This window comes from Balearica regulorum, chromosome W, assembly GCF_011004875.1.
Source record: "Balearica regulorum gibbericeps isolate bBalReg1 chromosome W, bBalReg1.pri, whole genome shotgun sequence".
NCBI lineage: Eukaryota > Metazoa > Chordata > Aves > Gruiformes > Gruidae > Balearica > Balearica regulorum.
The window spans coordinates 4689768-4705545 of record NC_046219.1 but is presented as its reverse complement, the minus strand read 5'-3'; the positions used below and the strand labels follow the sequence as shown (position 1 = coordinate 4705545).

Genomic DNA, 15778 nt, shown 5'->3' with positions numbered 1-15778 from the left:
CGGGGTAGGTGAGATGATCCAGGCAAGGCCTTATGACTGTCCCATCTGGGTCGCCAAAATGGTGTCCCAGAATCTGTGTTCTTTAGCCACTGTGCAAAGAGCCAATTGACACACAGATTCGAGATATTTGTTTTCTAGTCTGCAGAGTAGGGTGCCGGGCATCTAACACCAGCTAGCACACCGAGTACATCAAGCATGCCTTTTTTATAATAAGATGTAGCTGACTGGTGTTCCTAAACTTTCTTATCCACCTTTCACCTGCCCTCATCATACATATGCATTTTACTTCATGTTTCAAACATTTGGGGAGGTCCCCTAATTAGCATGTTCACTATTCACAAAGGGGTGTACATTTTAGTATTAAAATCAATACAGGTGAGTTGAGGATACACTATTTCTTGATACTATTCCAAGGCTAGATATATTTTATATACACTTACAATAGGGAAAGAATACTTAGAAGGGTCCTACTGTTCTAAATCCTTAGTCCACTGAGAAATCCTATCCTGGTTACTATGGTTTCAGAATATACTGTTAAGGATACTTGAGGTGGCATATACTTTGCACAGTCTTAATCCTTATTTTTCCTACATCACTTGCAGAGGCCCCTGGTAAACATATTATATCAGTGAAACAAAACTGCTGATAAAATTAAGGTTTAATCCCTTTGGCAACAAAAGGGTCAAGTGGTATGAAAAACTGAAGCCTGAAAATACTTTCTTCTCACACTAACAGGTTACTCTTCACAGAATTTTCACCACAAATTTGTCTATATTCTACCATTCCGTAGGCTGCAAGTTTTTTTCTCATGAAAATGTAACTAATGAAAAAGGATAGGCTACCAATTGAATCAAAGTCAATACTTTCCTTTTAATATCTACAAGCTAGCACTGAACTGACTTAAAGAATGAACACGATGTACAGAAAAGTATGTCTTATAAAAATATGTCAATTTTTTTCTGGCTATTGATCTGAAGACATTTTGAGGAATGCAAGATAGTTTTGGCAAGTAAATTTAAGCTGCAGTTACTGATGACAAAGTTCAAATAATTTTGTAATCATAGTATATTTAAGACTCATTGATCAAGTAGCACTGCATTGCTATGTGTTTATGCACCCCAGACAACTGAACGTCTAATCTTGTGTCATCAAGAATCAGTACCTTTATCAGTGAAGACAATCCAACCTAACTGGAACTATTCAACCAGATAATTGACACCTATCACTGGAATACAACTTAGGGAAGGCCAACTACCTCCATAGCCCTTGTATTCTGCATGCTCTTTGTGAACTGAGGAGAAGAGTAAGTAGGTTCATAAACATTTAAATCAGTTGGATAACTATTGCAATATTAAATCAGGGAAAGCAGAGGAGGATAATAAAGACTCATTTATGAAGCAATCTTTATTTATAAACACATGTGTGTTTATGCATTAAAATGGAAACTATTAGGCTTATTTGTTAGGATGATTTTTTCCGCATAAAAATTTAACTCAGATTTCAAACCATCAACTTGTTTCAAACCACCAACAAACAAGGAGAAAAAAAGAAAAGGACAATTTACAGAGATAATTCAAAAACAGTGCAATATCAAAATACAGTTTTCACAACATGTGAAAGAGAAACATGCTTTGGAACCTGAGCAAAAGGCTTTTTGCTGACTTTTTACAAAGTCACCCTGTGTGTTGTTTTCACTGGCATCTGTTCTGCCAGATTAGTATGTTGCTCTTAGCAACTTCCATGGCCCCTAAATATTTAGTACACAGAAACTGCCAACTACTTAGAGAGGGCAACTAAAATTTTCAGCTAATATTGCAGGCTGTCTGACGTACTGCTACTTGAAATGACCATACAGCCTAAAATTAAGAAAAATTGTAAAAAGAAAGCAGCAGCCAAACATGACTCTCTTATTTTTTAAATAGACTAAAGCACTTCCACAATATTTAGATATTACATGGGTTTACAGGCTTGAGGTCAGCTCTACCAAAATAAATATACTGAACATTTATAACAAATGCCTTATGAATGCAAGTTTTCTCTTTATTATTTCAAGATCAGATGGATAAAGCTTAAAATAAAGCCCTAACTCTGAAGCAGATAGATAAGATACAAGTCCTTTTTCAGAAACAGGCATGACACATGCCACAGCTAAATTTTTTACCAACAGTATCATTAGTCTGCAGTAAGCCATTTAATTTTTTTCTGGCACCAAACAGGCCACCATACAAATCAACTCCACAAAGCATGTGGTCATCTATTCTGCTGATTTTGTATGAAATAATAATTTGTGCTTGCAGGGCCCAGGCCTTTCAAAAATGGATATGAACAATGAGATATTAAAAATATTAATGGAAACTTACTAATTTCTAAATTACTTGATTGGAGAAAACATTTAAAGAATAAAGAGTAACAGAATGTTGTGCATTAGGTATTGATGATGGAAGCTAAGGTTGGTGCTTTAATTTGCTTTAACAAACAGCTAAAACCGAGCCTAAACAACTCTGCGTCCATGGTACTGGTAGGAGGCCGATGTGTGCATGTCACTGAAAGGCGTGGTAGAACCAATCTCATAAATGGCATCATCAGAGCAGAACAGTAACTTTTCACTGGAGTAATCACAAAGTGTGAACAATAAACCATCACTTCTCTCATCATGAACACAAAGCAGTCACCAAGGCAAAAGAGGAAAGAAGCTAAACCTGTAACACAGAAAAAACACATTAAACTGAGTTTTGAACATTTTGATAGTGATGATTTTCCTATCATAACATATTTAACACCATACATTTTGCTTAATTACATGGAACTGTTGCAAAAATGGTATCCTAATTATATCACAAAATTCTTCTGAAATTTGGTATACAGCTAAGTTCACTTGCAAAGATTTGCCTACAATAATATCTTGGACATAAAACAGGCTTAAGGACAGATTTGTGGTCAGGACCGAATTATTAATGTCTTGTTCATTACATAATAAAAATCAACATGTTCACACGATATTGAATGTTCTACCCAGAAATGCATTTAAAAATCGTGCATCATAAGGACGCAGCTGTTTATAGGCAGCTAATTTGATATGTGGCAGGATGTTCTTCCTCACAACTCTACCAGTGCCTAAAAAGCAGACAGCAATACTTACTGGAAAGGTTTTCCCAAGGTTATCCTGCTTGAGTGTCTACAAGCTGCATCTGAACATTTGCAGATATGCCACCTCCATAGCCTCCCTTGGACTGCATTTGGTTCTGAATTGAGCTCACCTGGAGACAGAAGGGAAAGGAGGTCAGAGAAAACAAGGCAGGTAGGCAGAAGTAAACTATGGCATCTTCTTGCCTTTGGTTTTATTTTTTGTTTTGTTTTTCAAGTGCTGTCTCACCATTAAAGCTACATTACTTTTGCATCAGGACATATGCAGAGTAGCCTTTCTGGAATTTTCACTTCTGCAGGCAGCTCAGCAGGAGAGATGGAAGAACTCATGCTGATGCAGTTTTCCTCTATCCCAAAGAAAACTGGCTGACTGAGGCTTTCATTGAGCTGCTTGATTGATCAAAAAAATTAATCAAATAAATCCAACTCCACTCTATCTGACAAGCTGTAATTTAGCTTGTTATATGGAAAACATTCTTTGTCAAGTATAATAAACCAGTGAAGTTAATACCATTACATTGAAAACGCAATAGTCAATTTATAAAATATCTGCATAGTAACTGAACTGTATGGCTAATTTCAGAACATTTAAAATAGGGCTTTCTAAACAAAAAGGAGCCCTTTTTGTTTAAGAGCATGAACTTACTTTTCCTTGATTGATACTATTGCTTTAATCAGTGTGGCATTTATTTTTTAAACCATACTCAATCTATCAACTTCTCTGATTTTTTTTTATTTGAAGGCATTTTTTAATCTGATGCAAACAAATACATAAAAAAACACCCTCCACACACACCCCCTATGGCTTTCATTGTCTTTATCAATAAAAAGTAAGAAAATCTATAGTTCTTTTGTGCTTGTGCTGCATGAGTCAAAATAATCATCTCCTAGTGCCTGCAGGAAGACCACTCCAATCTTAAAGGTTTGGCCTTTTTCTCTTTACACCTCAGAGTGTACATAACAAGTACACAATGAACACAAAGTACTTAAAGCTACAGCTTCTGATATTGCACTTGCAGTAAGAAGCCTATGTCTGCAGGGCATCGCTTGCAATTATTTCAGGTATGCTCCTTCATAGAGACCTCAAAACACCACTAGAAAGCTCTGTTAAAACAGTGTTGGAGAAATATCTTCATGGAGCTTGCATGATATTTTCCCTGTCTGCAAAGACAAAAAAAAATAAAACTAGTGTCTTCTAAACAGATATCCACAGCAAATCACATACAAACAATGAATCAGAAAAAAATCTTGCACATTGTTTTTCAAACCAATGTGAAATCAGCCTGGTTTAGGACCATTGTCTTTGATGGTACAGTATATTGCAGTGCTGTGCAAGAAATCTCTGAGCTTTTTTATATCCTTAAACATAGAGGGGCAGAATCACCTCCCTCGAACTGCTGGCCATGCTTTTTTTGATGCAGCCCAGGATATGATTGCATTTCCGGGCTGCGAGCACACATTACCAGGTCATGTTGAGCTTATTGTCCAGCAACACCCCCAAGTCCTTCTCCTCAGGGCTGCTCTCAATCCATTCTCCACCCAGCCTGTATTTGTGCTCTGCTCTGGTGAGACCCCACCTAGAGTACTGCATCCAGCTCTGGGGTCCACAGTACAAGAAAGACATGGACCTGTTGGAGCAAGGCCAGAGGAGGGCCACGAAGATGATCAGAGGACTGGAGCACCTCTCCTATGAGGACAGGCTGAGAGAGTTGGGGTTGTTCAGCCTGGAGAAGAGAGGAGAGGAGAGGAGAGGAGAGGAGAGGAGAGGAGAGGAGAGGAGAGGAGAGGAGAAGAGAAGGCTCCAGGGAGACCAAATTGCGGCCTTCCAATACCTAAAGGGGGCTTCTAAGAAAGCTGGAGAGGGACTGTTTACAAGGGCATGTAGTGACAGGATAAGGGGTAATGGGTTCAAGCTGAAGGAGGGTAGATTTAGATTAGATATTAGGAAGAAATTCTTTACTGTTAGAATGGTGAGGCACTGGAACAGGTTGCCCAGAGAAGTTGTGGATGCCCCATCCCTGGAAGTGTTTAAGGCCAGGTTGGATGGGGCTTTGGGCAACGTGGTCTAGTGGAGGGTGTCCCTGCCCATGGCAGGGGGGTTGGTCTAGATGATCCTTAACGTTCCTTCCAACCCAAACAATTCTATGATTCTATATTAAACAGTATAGTTCCCAATACAGACCCCTGAGGGACACCACTCATCACTGATCTCCATCCAGACATTGAGCTGTTGACCACTACCCTCTGGATGTGACCATCCAACCAATTCCTCATCCACTGAACAGTCCACCCATCAAATCCATATCTCACCAATTTAGAGAGAAGGATGTTGTGGGGGACCATGTCAAAGGCCTTACAGAAGTCCAGATAGATGACATCATTAGCTCGTCCCTTGTCCGCTGATGTAGTCACTCCATCATAGAAGGCCACTAGTTTGGTCAGGCAAGACTTGCCCTTGGTGAAGCCATGCTGGCTGTCTCGAATCCCCTCCCTGTCCTCCACGTGCCCTAACATAGCTTCTAGGAGGATCTGTTCCATGATCTTCCCAGGCACAGAGGTGAGGTTGACAGGTCGGTAGTTCCCAGAGTCCACCTTTCTACCCTTTTTTAAAAGGGGTGCAATGTTTCCCTTTTTCCAGTCACTGGGGACTTCACCTGACTGCCATGACTTTTCCAGTATCATGGAGAGTGGCTTAGCAACTACAACAACCAATTCTTTCAGGACCTGGGGAATCTTAGAGTTGTGATAAATGGCGCAGAGTCTAGTTGGAGGCCTGTATCTAGTGGTGTGTCCCAAGGGTCAGTGCTTGGTCCGGTCCTATTCGACATATTCATCAATGACCTGGACGAGGGGACAGAGTGTACCCTCAGCAACTTTGCTGATGATACTAAGCTGGGAGGAGTGGCCGACACACCGGAAGGCTGCACTGCCATTCAGTGAGACCTAGACAGGCTAGAGAACTAGGCAAAGAGGAACCATATGAAATTCAATAAGGTCAAGTGTAGGGTCCTGCACCTAGAGAAGAACGATCCTATGCACCAATACAGTTTAGGGGTTGACCTGTTGGGAAGCAGTGCTGCGAAGAAGGACCTGGGAGTCCTGGTGGACAACAAGTTAAGCATGAGCCAGCAATGCGCCCTTGTGGCCAAGATGGCCAATGGTATCCTGGGGGGCATTAAGAAGAGTGTGGCCAGCAGATTGAGGGAGGTTATCCTCCCCCTCTACTTTGCCCTGGTGAGGCCCCATCTGGAGTACTGTGTCCAGGTCTGGGCTCCCCACTTCAAGAAAGACAGGGAACTACTGGAGGGAGTCCAGTGGAGGGCTACAAAGATGATTAGGGGACTGGAGCATCTCTCTCATGAGGAAAGGCTGAGAGATCTGCATCTGTTTAGCCTGGAGAAGAGAAGACTGAGAGGGGATCTGATCAATACTTATCAATATCTAAAGGGCGGATGTCTAGAGGAAGGGGCCAGACTCATTTCAATGGTGCCCAGTGACAGGACAAGGGGCAACGGGCAGAGACTGGAACACAGGAAGTTCCATCTGAATATGAGGAAAAACTTCTTTACTCTGAGGGTGACCGAGCACTGGGACAGGTTGCCCAGAGAGGTTGTGGAGTCTCCTTCTCTGGAGATATTCAAAACCTGCCTGGATGCCATCCTGTGCAACCTGCTCTAGGTGATCCTGCTCTAGCAGGGGGGTTGGACTAGATGATCTCTAGAGGTCCCTTCCAACCCCTACCAATCTGTGAATCTGTGAATCTGTGACTCTGGGATGCATCTCATCAGGTCCCATAGACTTATGTATGTTTGGGTTCCTCAGGTGGTCACGAATTGGATCTTCTCTTGCAGTGGGAGGGACTTTGCTCCCCCAGTTCCTGTCTTGAGGTCCATCCACTCGAGAGGTGTTGGAAGAGAGATTGCCAGTGAAGCCTGAGGCAAAAAAGTTGTTGAGTACCTCAGCCTTCTCACCTTCTCCTTGTCTGTTGTTACCAGTTTGCCAGTCGTGTTCATCGGGGAGGGGGGGCGGTATGCTTTCTTTGACCTTCCTTTTCTGGCTGACATACCTGTAGAAGCCCTTCTTATTATTTTTTGCATCCCTTGCCAAGTTCATCTCCAGCCGCACCTTGGCCTTCCTGATCCCATCCCTACACAACCGGGAAGCGTCCCTATACTCTTCCCAGGATATCTCTACCTGCTTCCACTCCCTGTGCATTTCCTTCTTGCCCTTTAGCTTGACCAGCAGTTCTTGATTCATCCATGCTAGTCTCTTGCCTTCCTTTCTTGATTTCTTACACCTGGGGATTGAGAGCTCTCGTGCTATATGGAAAGCATCCTTAAAGATCTGCCAGCTCTGTTCTGCTCCCTTGTCCCTGAGGGCAGTTTCCTAAAATTCAGGGTCTTGACTTGACCCATATTCCTCAGGACTGTGAACTCCATCAGTGGATGATCACTGCAGCCCAGGTTGCCTCCAGTCTTGGCGTCACCCATTAGCTCACTTGCATGGGTGACCAACAGCTCCAGTATCACATCCCCTCTGGTAGGGTTGTCTATTACCTGGCTTCAGAAGTTATCCTCAGTGCACTCCAGGAGTCTTTTGGATTGCCTGCAGCTTGCCATGCTACTTTTCCAGCTGATGTCAGGGTGGTTGAAGTCCCCCAGCAGGACGAGAGCCTGTGAGCACGATGCCTCCTGTAGCTGGAGTAAGGAGGCTTCGTCAATAGGCTCCCCTTGATCGGGTGGCCTGTAGTAAACACCAAACACAAGTTGCCTTTGTTGCCTCGGTCTCTAATTCTTACCCATAAGATTTCAACCTGCTCGTGGATATTCTTCAAAGACAACTCTTCACAATCTATCCATTTCTTGACATAGAGGGCAACCCCTCCACCCCTCCTTCCTTGCCTGTCCCTTCTGAAAAGCCTGTAGTCATTGATAGCCACACTACAGTCATGGGATTAGTCCTACCACGTTTCAGTGATGGCAACTAGATTGTAGCTTTCTAGCAGCACAGTGGCTTCCAACTCCTCCTGTTTTTTGCCCATGCTGTGTGTGTTGGTGTAGAGGCACTTCAGCTGGACTGTTGGCCATGTCACTTTCTTAGAGGAACACACCTTAATTCCTTTGATTTATTTCCCTGGTGTTTTCCTGTTGGCTTCCTATTACCTCAGGAACCCCTGGCTCATCTCTGTCAATGATGAGCCCCACTAGCTCGTGAGCAAAGACCCTCTTTCCCCTTTGAGAAAGGTGAATCCCATCTGACATCAGGAGGCCTGGTGCCGTGTTGGCCATCCCATTATCAAAAAACCTGAAATTGTGGTGGTGACACCAGCCGTAGAGCAGAGCCATGTATTAATAGACTAGGTCCATCTGTTTCTTCCAATGTCACTGCCCACAACTGGAAGGAGAGAGGAAAAAATAACCTGTGCTCCAGAACTGTCCCAAGGCCCTGAAGTCTCTTTTTATTGCGCTCGGACTACACATTGTGGCTTCATTGCCACCCACATGGAAGAACAATAATGGATATGTCTGAGGGCCATACCAGCCTAGTAAGTTTCCTAGTGATGTCCTTAACCCGTGCCCCAGGGAGGCAGCAGACTTCCCTAAGAGGAGGGTCTGTCTGGCATATTGGACTCTCTGTTCCCCTCAGAAGGGAGTCACCTACAACTATAACCCATCTTTTCTTCCTCGTGGAGGTGGCTGTGATACAGAGGGTAGGCCTTTCTGACTTTGGCAACACTTCTGGTGTACATGGACCATCATTCACATCATCCGTTGTCTGGCCTTCCACATCCAGATCTGATACCTGTTGTACAGAGGCACTTGGGAAGATGAGGTGGGCAATGAGGAGTTTTGCCTGTCGCCCCATATGCATTTTGTGTTAGCAAGTAAAGACGTATCAGTCTAAAATATGGAGGCTGTTGCAACTAAAATAAACTCCATCAAATGTAAGCTAGACTGCATTAGTAGTTCAGTGGCCATCTTCTATATGAAAATTTATGTAGGATACATACAATGTAAAAAACACTGATGAAAAAGCAGGTCTAATAGAATTGTGGGCTGGCAAAGTGGCACTCTGAAGCACTCTCCTTTTTAGGCAGTCTAAACTACAAGAACAAATGCTTTTTCTTTTCTTCAAATATACCATTGCCTTCCCTATGATGATACATAATAACAAAGGTTCTTTTCTGTGTTACATCTAATTTAGATAGGATAAGTATTCAAGAATTTTGGAAGGAATCACATTAATGAAAAATCATACAATCTGTTGTGTTGCATATGTAGCTAATTAATTTCTTCCCTCCCCTTTAAAACCAGGAAATAAGATGATCCTTGAGAGAGTAAACAAGAGAAAACTAAGTAAACAAGAGAAAAACTAAGAAAAAAACAGAATACATGAAATCAAAGGATAAATTGAGGATTGTGAAGCAGAAAAAGTGAGAGACTTCACTATGGAATTGTGTTGGGTTTGCATGGCAAGTTTTTGGTAGCGGGGGTGGGGGGGGCCACAGGGGTGGCTTCTGTGAGAAGCTGCTAGAAGCTTCCCCTGTGTCTGATAGAGCCAATGCCAGCCGGCTCCAAGACGGACCCGCCGCTGGCCAAGGCCAAGCCAATCAGCGCCTCTTTGATAACATATTTAAGAAGGGAAAAAAACAGTTAGGGAGAGCTTTTTCAGCCAGAGAGAGGAGTGAGAAGATGTAAGAAACTCTGCAGACACCAAGGTCAGTGCAGAAGGAGGGGGAGGAGGTGCTCCAGGCGCCAGAGCAGAGATCCCCCTGCAGCCCATGGTGAAGACCATGGTGAAGAAGGCTGTCCCCCTGCAGCCCATGGAGGGAGGATGAGGGGGTGTAGAGATTCCACCTGCAGCCCGTGGAGGACCCCACACTGGAGCAGGCGGAGACACATGAAGGAGGCTGTGGCCCTGTGAGAAGCCTGTGCTGGAGCAAGCTCCTGGCAGGACCTGTGGAGAGAGAGGAGCCCATGCCGGAGCAGGTTTGCTGGCAGGACTTGTGACCCCGTGGGGGGCACCACGCTGGAGCAGTCTGCTCCTGAAGGTCTGCACCCCGTGGGAGAGAGTCACGTGGTTGACGTTTGTGAAGGACTGTCTCCCATGAGAGGGACTCCATGCTGGAGCAGGGGAACAATGAGAGGAGTCCTCCCCCTGAGGAGGAAGAAGCAGCAGAGACAAGGTGTGATGAACTGACCGTAACCCCCATTCCCCGTCCCCCTGTGCCGCTGAGGGGGGCGGAGGTTGAAGCCGGGAGTGAATTTAAGCCCGGGAAGATGGGAGGGGTGGGGGGAGGTGTTTTAAGATTTGATTTTATTTCTCATTCCTCTACTCTGTTTTGCTTAGTAATAAATAAGATGAATTCCCTCTCTAAGTTCAGTCTGTTTTGCTCGTGATGATAATTAGTGAGTGATCTCTCCCTGTCCTTATCTCGACCCACAAGCTTTTCGTTATACTTTTTCTCCCCTGTCTAGTGAAGGAGGGGAGTGATAGAGCAGCTCTGGTGGGCACCTGGCCCCCAGCCAGGGTCAACCCACCACAGGAATAGAAAGATAAAATAGAAAGAAGGTGATGGGAAGAAGGGAACAGTGCATAGAGGGTTCCTACTGTATAATTTTACCTTTGACAAAATAGCAAGGTTCTCTACAGAGAAGGCAAACAAAACCAAAATATTTCAGTAGTCAGAAAACTACTGTACTCAGAAGCATGAGGATATATAATAAAGAACAATGCTGATGAAAAAGGTGCAGAGCAGATACTGAATTTATTCCGAAATTTATACGGGAAAAAGCTAATAAAATTGCAGGAGGTCTTCCTAAGGTATTCAGAAGAGAGAAGGCAGAAGGAAGTTCACGAAGTAGTATAACATTCATTCTATAAAGGAAGTTAAGCAGCAGAAAAACACATGAAAAGACTGTGATCTTGGAATTTAGACTGCAAGAATTAACAGAGAGACTGGATGAAATATTACCACAGTGAGTCACCAAGGAAGAGGCAGGAAAATAGGCAAATGTGAAAAAAAGTAAAGATTTGTGCTTCTTAAAAGAGAGAGAAAAGGATCGTTTTTTGCATACTGTCTCTTCTTGTCTGGGATCAGAAAAATCACTCTGGTCACTGATGCAGCATATTATCCAAAAGAAAAAAAGAGAAAGCGATACAGCCAGTTATGAGTGTTAAAATGAAAGAAAAAGTCCATGTAGAGAGACAATAATGATTATCTACTATCTAGAGATGAGTTGGGTATTATGCAAAGCAAAGGTGAGAGCAAGTAGGGTTAAAAGTCTGAGGTGAGAGAGTAAAGCTTCAGGCAACCACCACAAGCCTCCCATGAGGCTGCTCAGCTGTGCGAATGAGAAAGGTTCTCATGGGAAGGGCAGCAAACATCTAAAAAGCAAAAAGCCATGCATTTTTAAAATTTTAAGAACACCACTCACTCATTTAATTAATTCAATTTACATATAGTTTTAAATGTTAATGTGATATATTGCATTAAATAGAGAATTAACATTAATTTAATTTTATCAAGCTGAAACTGTCCTTGTCTATTTAACTTCCTTACAGATGTTTTAGTGCAAATTATTTCCAATCCATAATGTTACTTCAGGGAAAACCTGGTACTTTGTTTGCCATGTCAGATTTCCCAGCTTTGCCTTTCCCCAATGACTACTGACTTATGAAAGTTTTTTCCTGATCACAATAAGCTGCAAAAAAATCAAAAAAGTTTCTAGGAAGCTACAAATGACCTCACTTGCCTACATTAAAACTGAGGGGTTTTTTCTTTACAGCTTCTGTATTCCAATACCCCTGACAGAACTCTGTCTTCCCCTTTGCTAAAATCTGCCATGGATAAACATTTTTTTCCTTTAAAGGGGATTATTAAGGTTAAGAAATATTTTTCATCATTATCTATATGCCACTCTTTACTGACCTTAAAAATATATTGACATTTCACAGAAAATATGAAGCAGTACAAAATAAATCTATTCTCATAAAGTCACTTTTAATATCTATCTTAGTGTATTGGGGATATGTGGCAAGGTTTTGGTAGCTAGGGGGGCTGCAGGGGTGGCCTCTGTGAGAAGAGGCCACCCCTGCAGGGTGGGGGGCTGCCTTGTGCCAGATACAGCCAGTTCCAGCAGGCTCCACAACAGCCCCACTGCAGGTCAAAACATGAGCAAAAGTTGGTGACATCTCTGTGAAAACATATTTAAGAAAGGGCAAAACTGCTGAGAGAGGAGGAGGAAGAGGGAACAAAAAGTGAGAAACAACAGAGGGAACACCAAAGTCAGAGAAGGAGGAGGTGCTCCAGGCACGGGAGCAGATACTCCCTGCAGCCTGTGAAGGACCCACACCGAACAGATGGATATGCCTGAAGAACTGTAGCCCATGGATACCCCATGCCAGAACAGAGCTTTAAACTAGACTCAGCAGGGGAAGAGGATGGAGTTTGGAGCAACAGAGAAGAGCCAGGGGCTGCTGATGCATTAGGAAACAACAGGGAAACACCTGAGAAATGCCACAAAGGAAATGGGGCTTGATTCTCCAAAAACATGACACAGTTGACAGCCTAACTGAAGTGCCACTATACCAATACACACAGCACAGGTAACAAACAGGAGGAGTTGGAAGCCACTGTGCAGCTGGAAAGCTATGATCTAATCACTATCACTGAAACTTGGTGGGATGACTCACACGACTGGAGTGCTGCAGTCGATGGCTATAAACTGTTCAGAAGAGACAGGCAAGGAAGGAGGGGTGGTGGGTTTGCCCTCTGCATAAAAGAATGGATTGAATGCACAGAGCTGCCTTTGAAAGACAGCAATGAACAGGTTGAGAGCTTATGGGTGAAAATTAGGGGCCAAGCCAACAACGGAAACCTCATGGTTGGTGTCTACTATAGGCTGCCAGAACAAGGGGAGGATGTTGATGAAGCATTCTTACTTCAACTACCCGAATCATCACACTTGCAGGCTCTGATCCTGCTGGGGGACTTCAACCATGCTGACATCTGCTGGAAAAGCAGTGCAGCAAGCTGTACGCAGTACAGGAGACTCTTGGAGTGTGTTGAGGATAACTTTTTAATCCAGATGATAGACAGCCTCAACAGAGAAGCATTACTGGACCTGTTGCTCACCAACACAGATGAGCTAATTGGAGAAGTCAAGATTGGTGACAGCCTGGGTGGGCTGCAGTGATCATGCCCTGGTGGAATTTGCAATCTCAAGGGATATGGGCCAGGCAAAGAGTAAAGTCAAGACCCTGAATTTTAGGATAAAATAAACAACTTTCAGGTGTTTAAAGAACTAGTGGATGGCCCCCCCTGCCCCGGGAAACTGCCCTCGGGATAAAGGAACAGAAGGGAGCTGGCAGCTCTTTAAGGATGTTTTTCTTAGAGCACAAGAGCTCTCGATTCCCATGTGTAAGAAATCCAGGCAAGGAAGGCAGGAGACCAGCATGGCTGAGTAAGGAAGGACCTTCTGGTCGAGCTGAAGCGCAAGAAGGAAACGCATAGGCAGTGGAAGCAGGGACACGCCTCCTGGGAAGAATATAGGGATGCTGCCCGGGTGTGTAGGGATGGGATCAGGAAAGCTAAGGCACGGCTGGAGCCGAATTTGGGAAGGGATGTGAAGAATCATAAGAAGGGCTTCTACAGGTGTGTTGGTCAGAAGAGGAAGACTAAAAAAAACCGTACACCACCCCCACCCCCCCTCCGATAAATAAGAGAGGAGATCTAGTGACAACCGACAGGGAGAAGGCTGAGGTACTCAACGATTTTTTTCCTCCATTTTTCACTGGCAATCGCTGTTCCCACATCTCAAGTCCCTGAACCTCAAGATGGGGACTGGGGGAACAAAGTCCCTTCCATTGTAGGAAACGATATGGTTCAAGACCACCTGAGGAACCTGAACATACACAAGTCCATGGGACCCAGGGTCCTGAGGGAACTGGCAGATGTAGTTGCTAAGCCACTCTCCATCATATTTGAAAAGTCATGGCAGTCAAGAGAAGTCCCCAGCGACTGGAGAAAAGGGAATATCACATCCATTTATAAAAAGGCGAACCCTGGGAACAACCAACCAGGCAGCCTCACCTCTGTGCCTGGTATAATCATGGAGCAGATCCTCCTGGAAGACATGTCAAAGCATGTGGAAGGCAGGGAGTTGATTTGAGTTAGACAACATGGCTTCACCAAGGGCAAATCATGCCTGACTAATCTAGTGGCCTTCTACGATGGGGTGACTGCATCAGTGGACAAGGGAAGAGCAACCGATGCCCTCTACCTAGAGTTCTGTAAGGCCTTTGACATGGTCCCCCACAACATTCTTGCCTCTAAATTGCAGAGAAATGGATTTGATGGATGGACTATTAAATGCATAAGGAAGTGGCTGGTTGGCCACATCCAAAAAGTTACAGTCAACAACTCGCTGTCCAAATGGAAATCAGTAACGAGTGGTGTCCCTCAGGGGTCCATATTGGGACTGGTACTGTTTAATAACTTCATTAATGACATAGTGTCCTCAGCAAGTTTGTGGATGACACCAAGCTGGGTGGTGCAGTTGACACACCTGAGGGACGGGATGCCATCCAGAGGGACCTTGACAGGCTGGAGAAGTGGGCCCATGTGAACCTCATGAAGTTCCACAAGGCCAAGTGCAAGGTCCTGCACTTGGGTTGGGGCAATCGCCAATATCAGTACAGACTGGGTGATGAATGGATTGAGAGCAGTCCTGCAGAGAAGGACTTCACCTCTACTCTGCTCTTGTGAGATCCCACCTGGAGCACTGCATCCAGCTCTGGGGTCCCCAATAAAAGAAAGAGATGGACCTGTTAGAGCGTGTCCAGAGGAGGGCCATGAAAATGATCACAGGGCTGGAACACCTATGACGAAAGGCTGAGAGAGTTGGGGTTCTTCAGCCTGGAGAAGAGAAGGCTCCAGGGAGACCTTATTGTGGCCTTTCAATACTTAAAGGGGGCTTGTAAGAAAGATGGAGAGAGAGAGACTTTACCAAAGCCTGTAGTGACAGAACAAGGAGCAACGGTTTTAAATTGAAAGAGGATAGATTTAGATTGGACAGAGGGGAAAAAAAAATTATAAGAATGGTGAGACACTGGAACAGGTTGCCCAGAGAGGTTGTGGAGGTCCCATCCCTGGAAGTGTTCAAGGCCAGGTTGGATGGGGCTTTGAGCAACCTGGTTGAGTTGGAAGGTGTCCCTGCCCATGGCAGGGGGTTGGTCTAGATTATCTTTGAAGGTCCCTTCTAACCCAAACCGTTCTATGATTATGTGAAAAGGAAGGAGCAGTAGAGAGAAATCACTATGTACTGACCGTAAACACCCCCCACACATACACAGAGCTTGTCAGGGCAGGTAAAGGAGGAATGAAGTTGAGCCTGGGTAAGCGGGGAGAAAACTTGTTTTAATATTTGTCTTTTTATTTCTCACTATCTAAACTGATTTTAATTGGCAATAAATTAAATTAATTTTCCCCATGTTTAGTGGTTTTCCCATGACAGTAATTGGTAAGTGATGTCCCATCTTTACATCGACCCATGAGCTTTCTCATCCTATTTTCTCCCCCCGTCCCACTGAGGAGGGGGAGAGAGTGAGTGGCTAGGTGGGAGTTTGGCTG

General features: G+C 44.1%; 1 protein-coding gene across 1 annotated transcript in view; it reads right to left on the bottom strand.

Annotated features, from left to right (window-relative positions):
• Positions 1-1389: 1389 nt before the first annotated feature.
• Positions 1390-15778, bottom strand: part of LOC142599210 (CDC42 small effector protein 2-like) — a 77332-nt gene continuing 62943 nt past the window's right edge. Inside the window, exons 6-7 of the mRNA XM_075739144.1 lie at positions 3140-3257; positions 1390-2699 (exon numbers count right to left, since the gene is read on the bottom strand). Coding sequence (XP_075595259.1) covers positions 3159-3257 — 99 coding nt within the window. The 3' untranslated portion in view covers positions 1390-2699; positions 3140-3158. The remainder of the gene's footprint in view (positions 2700-3139; positions 3258-15778) is intronic.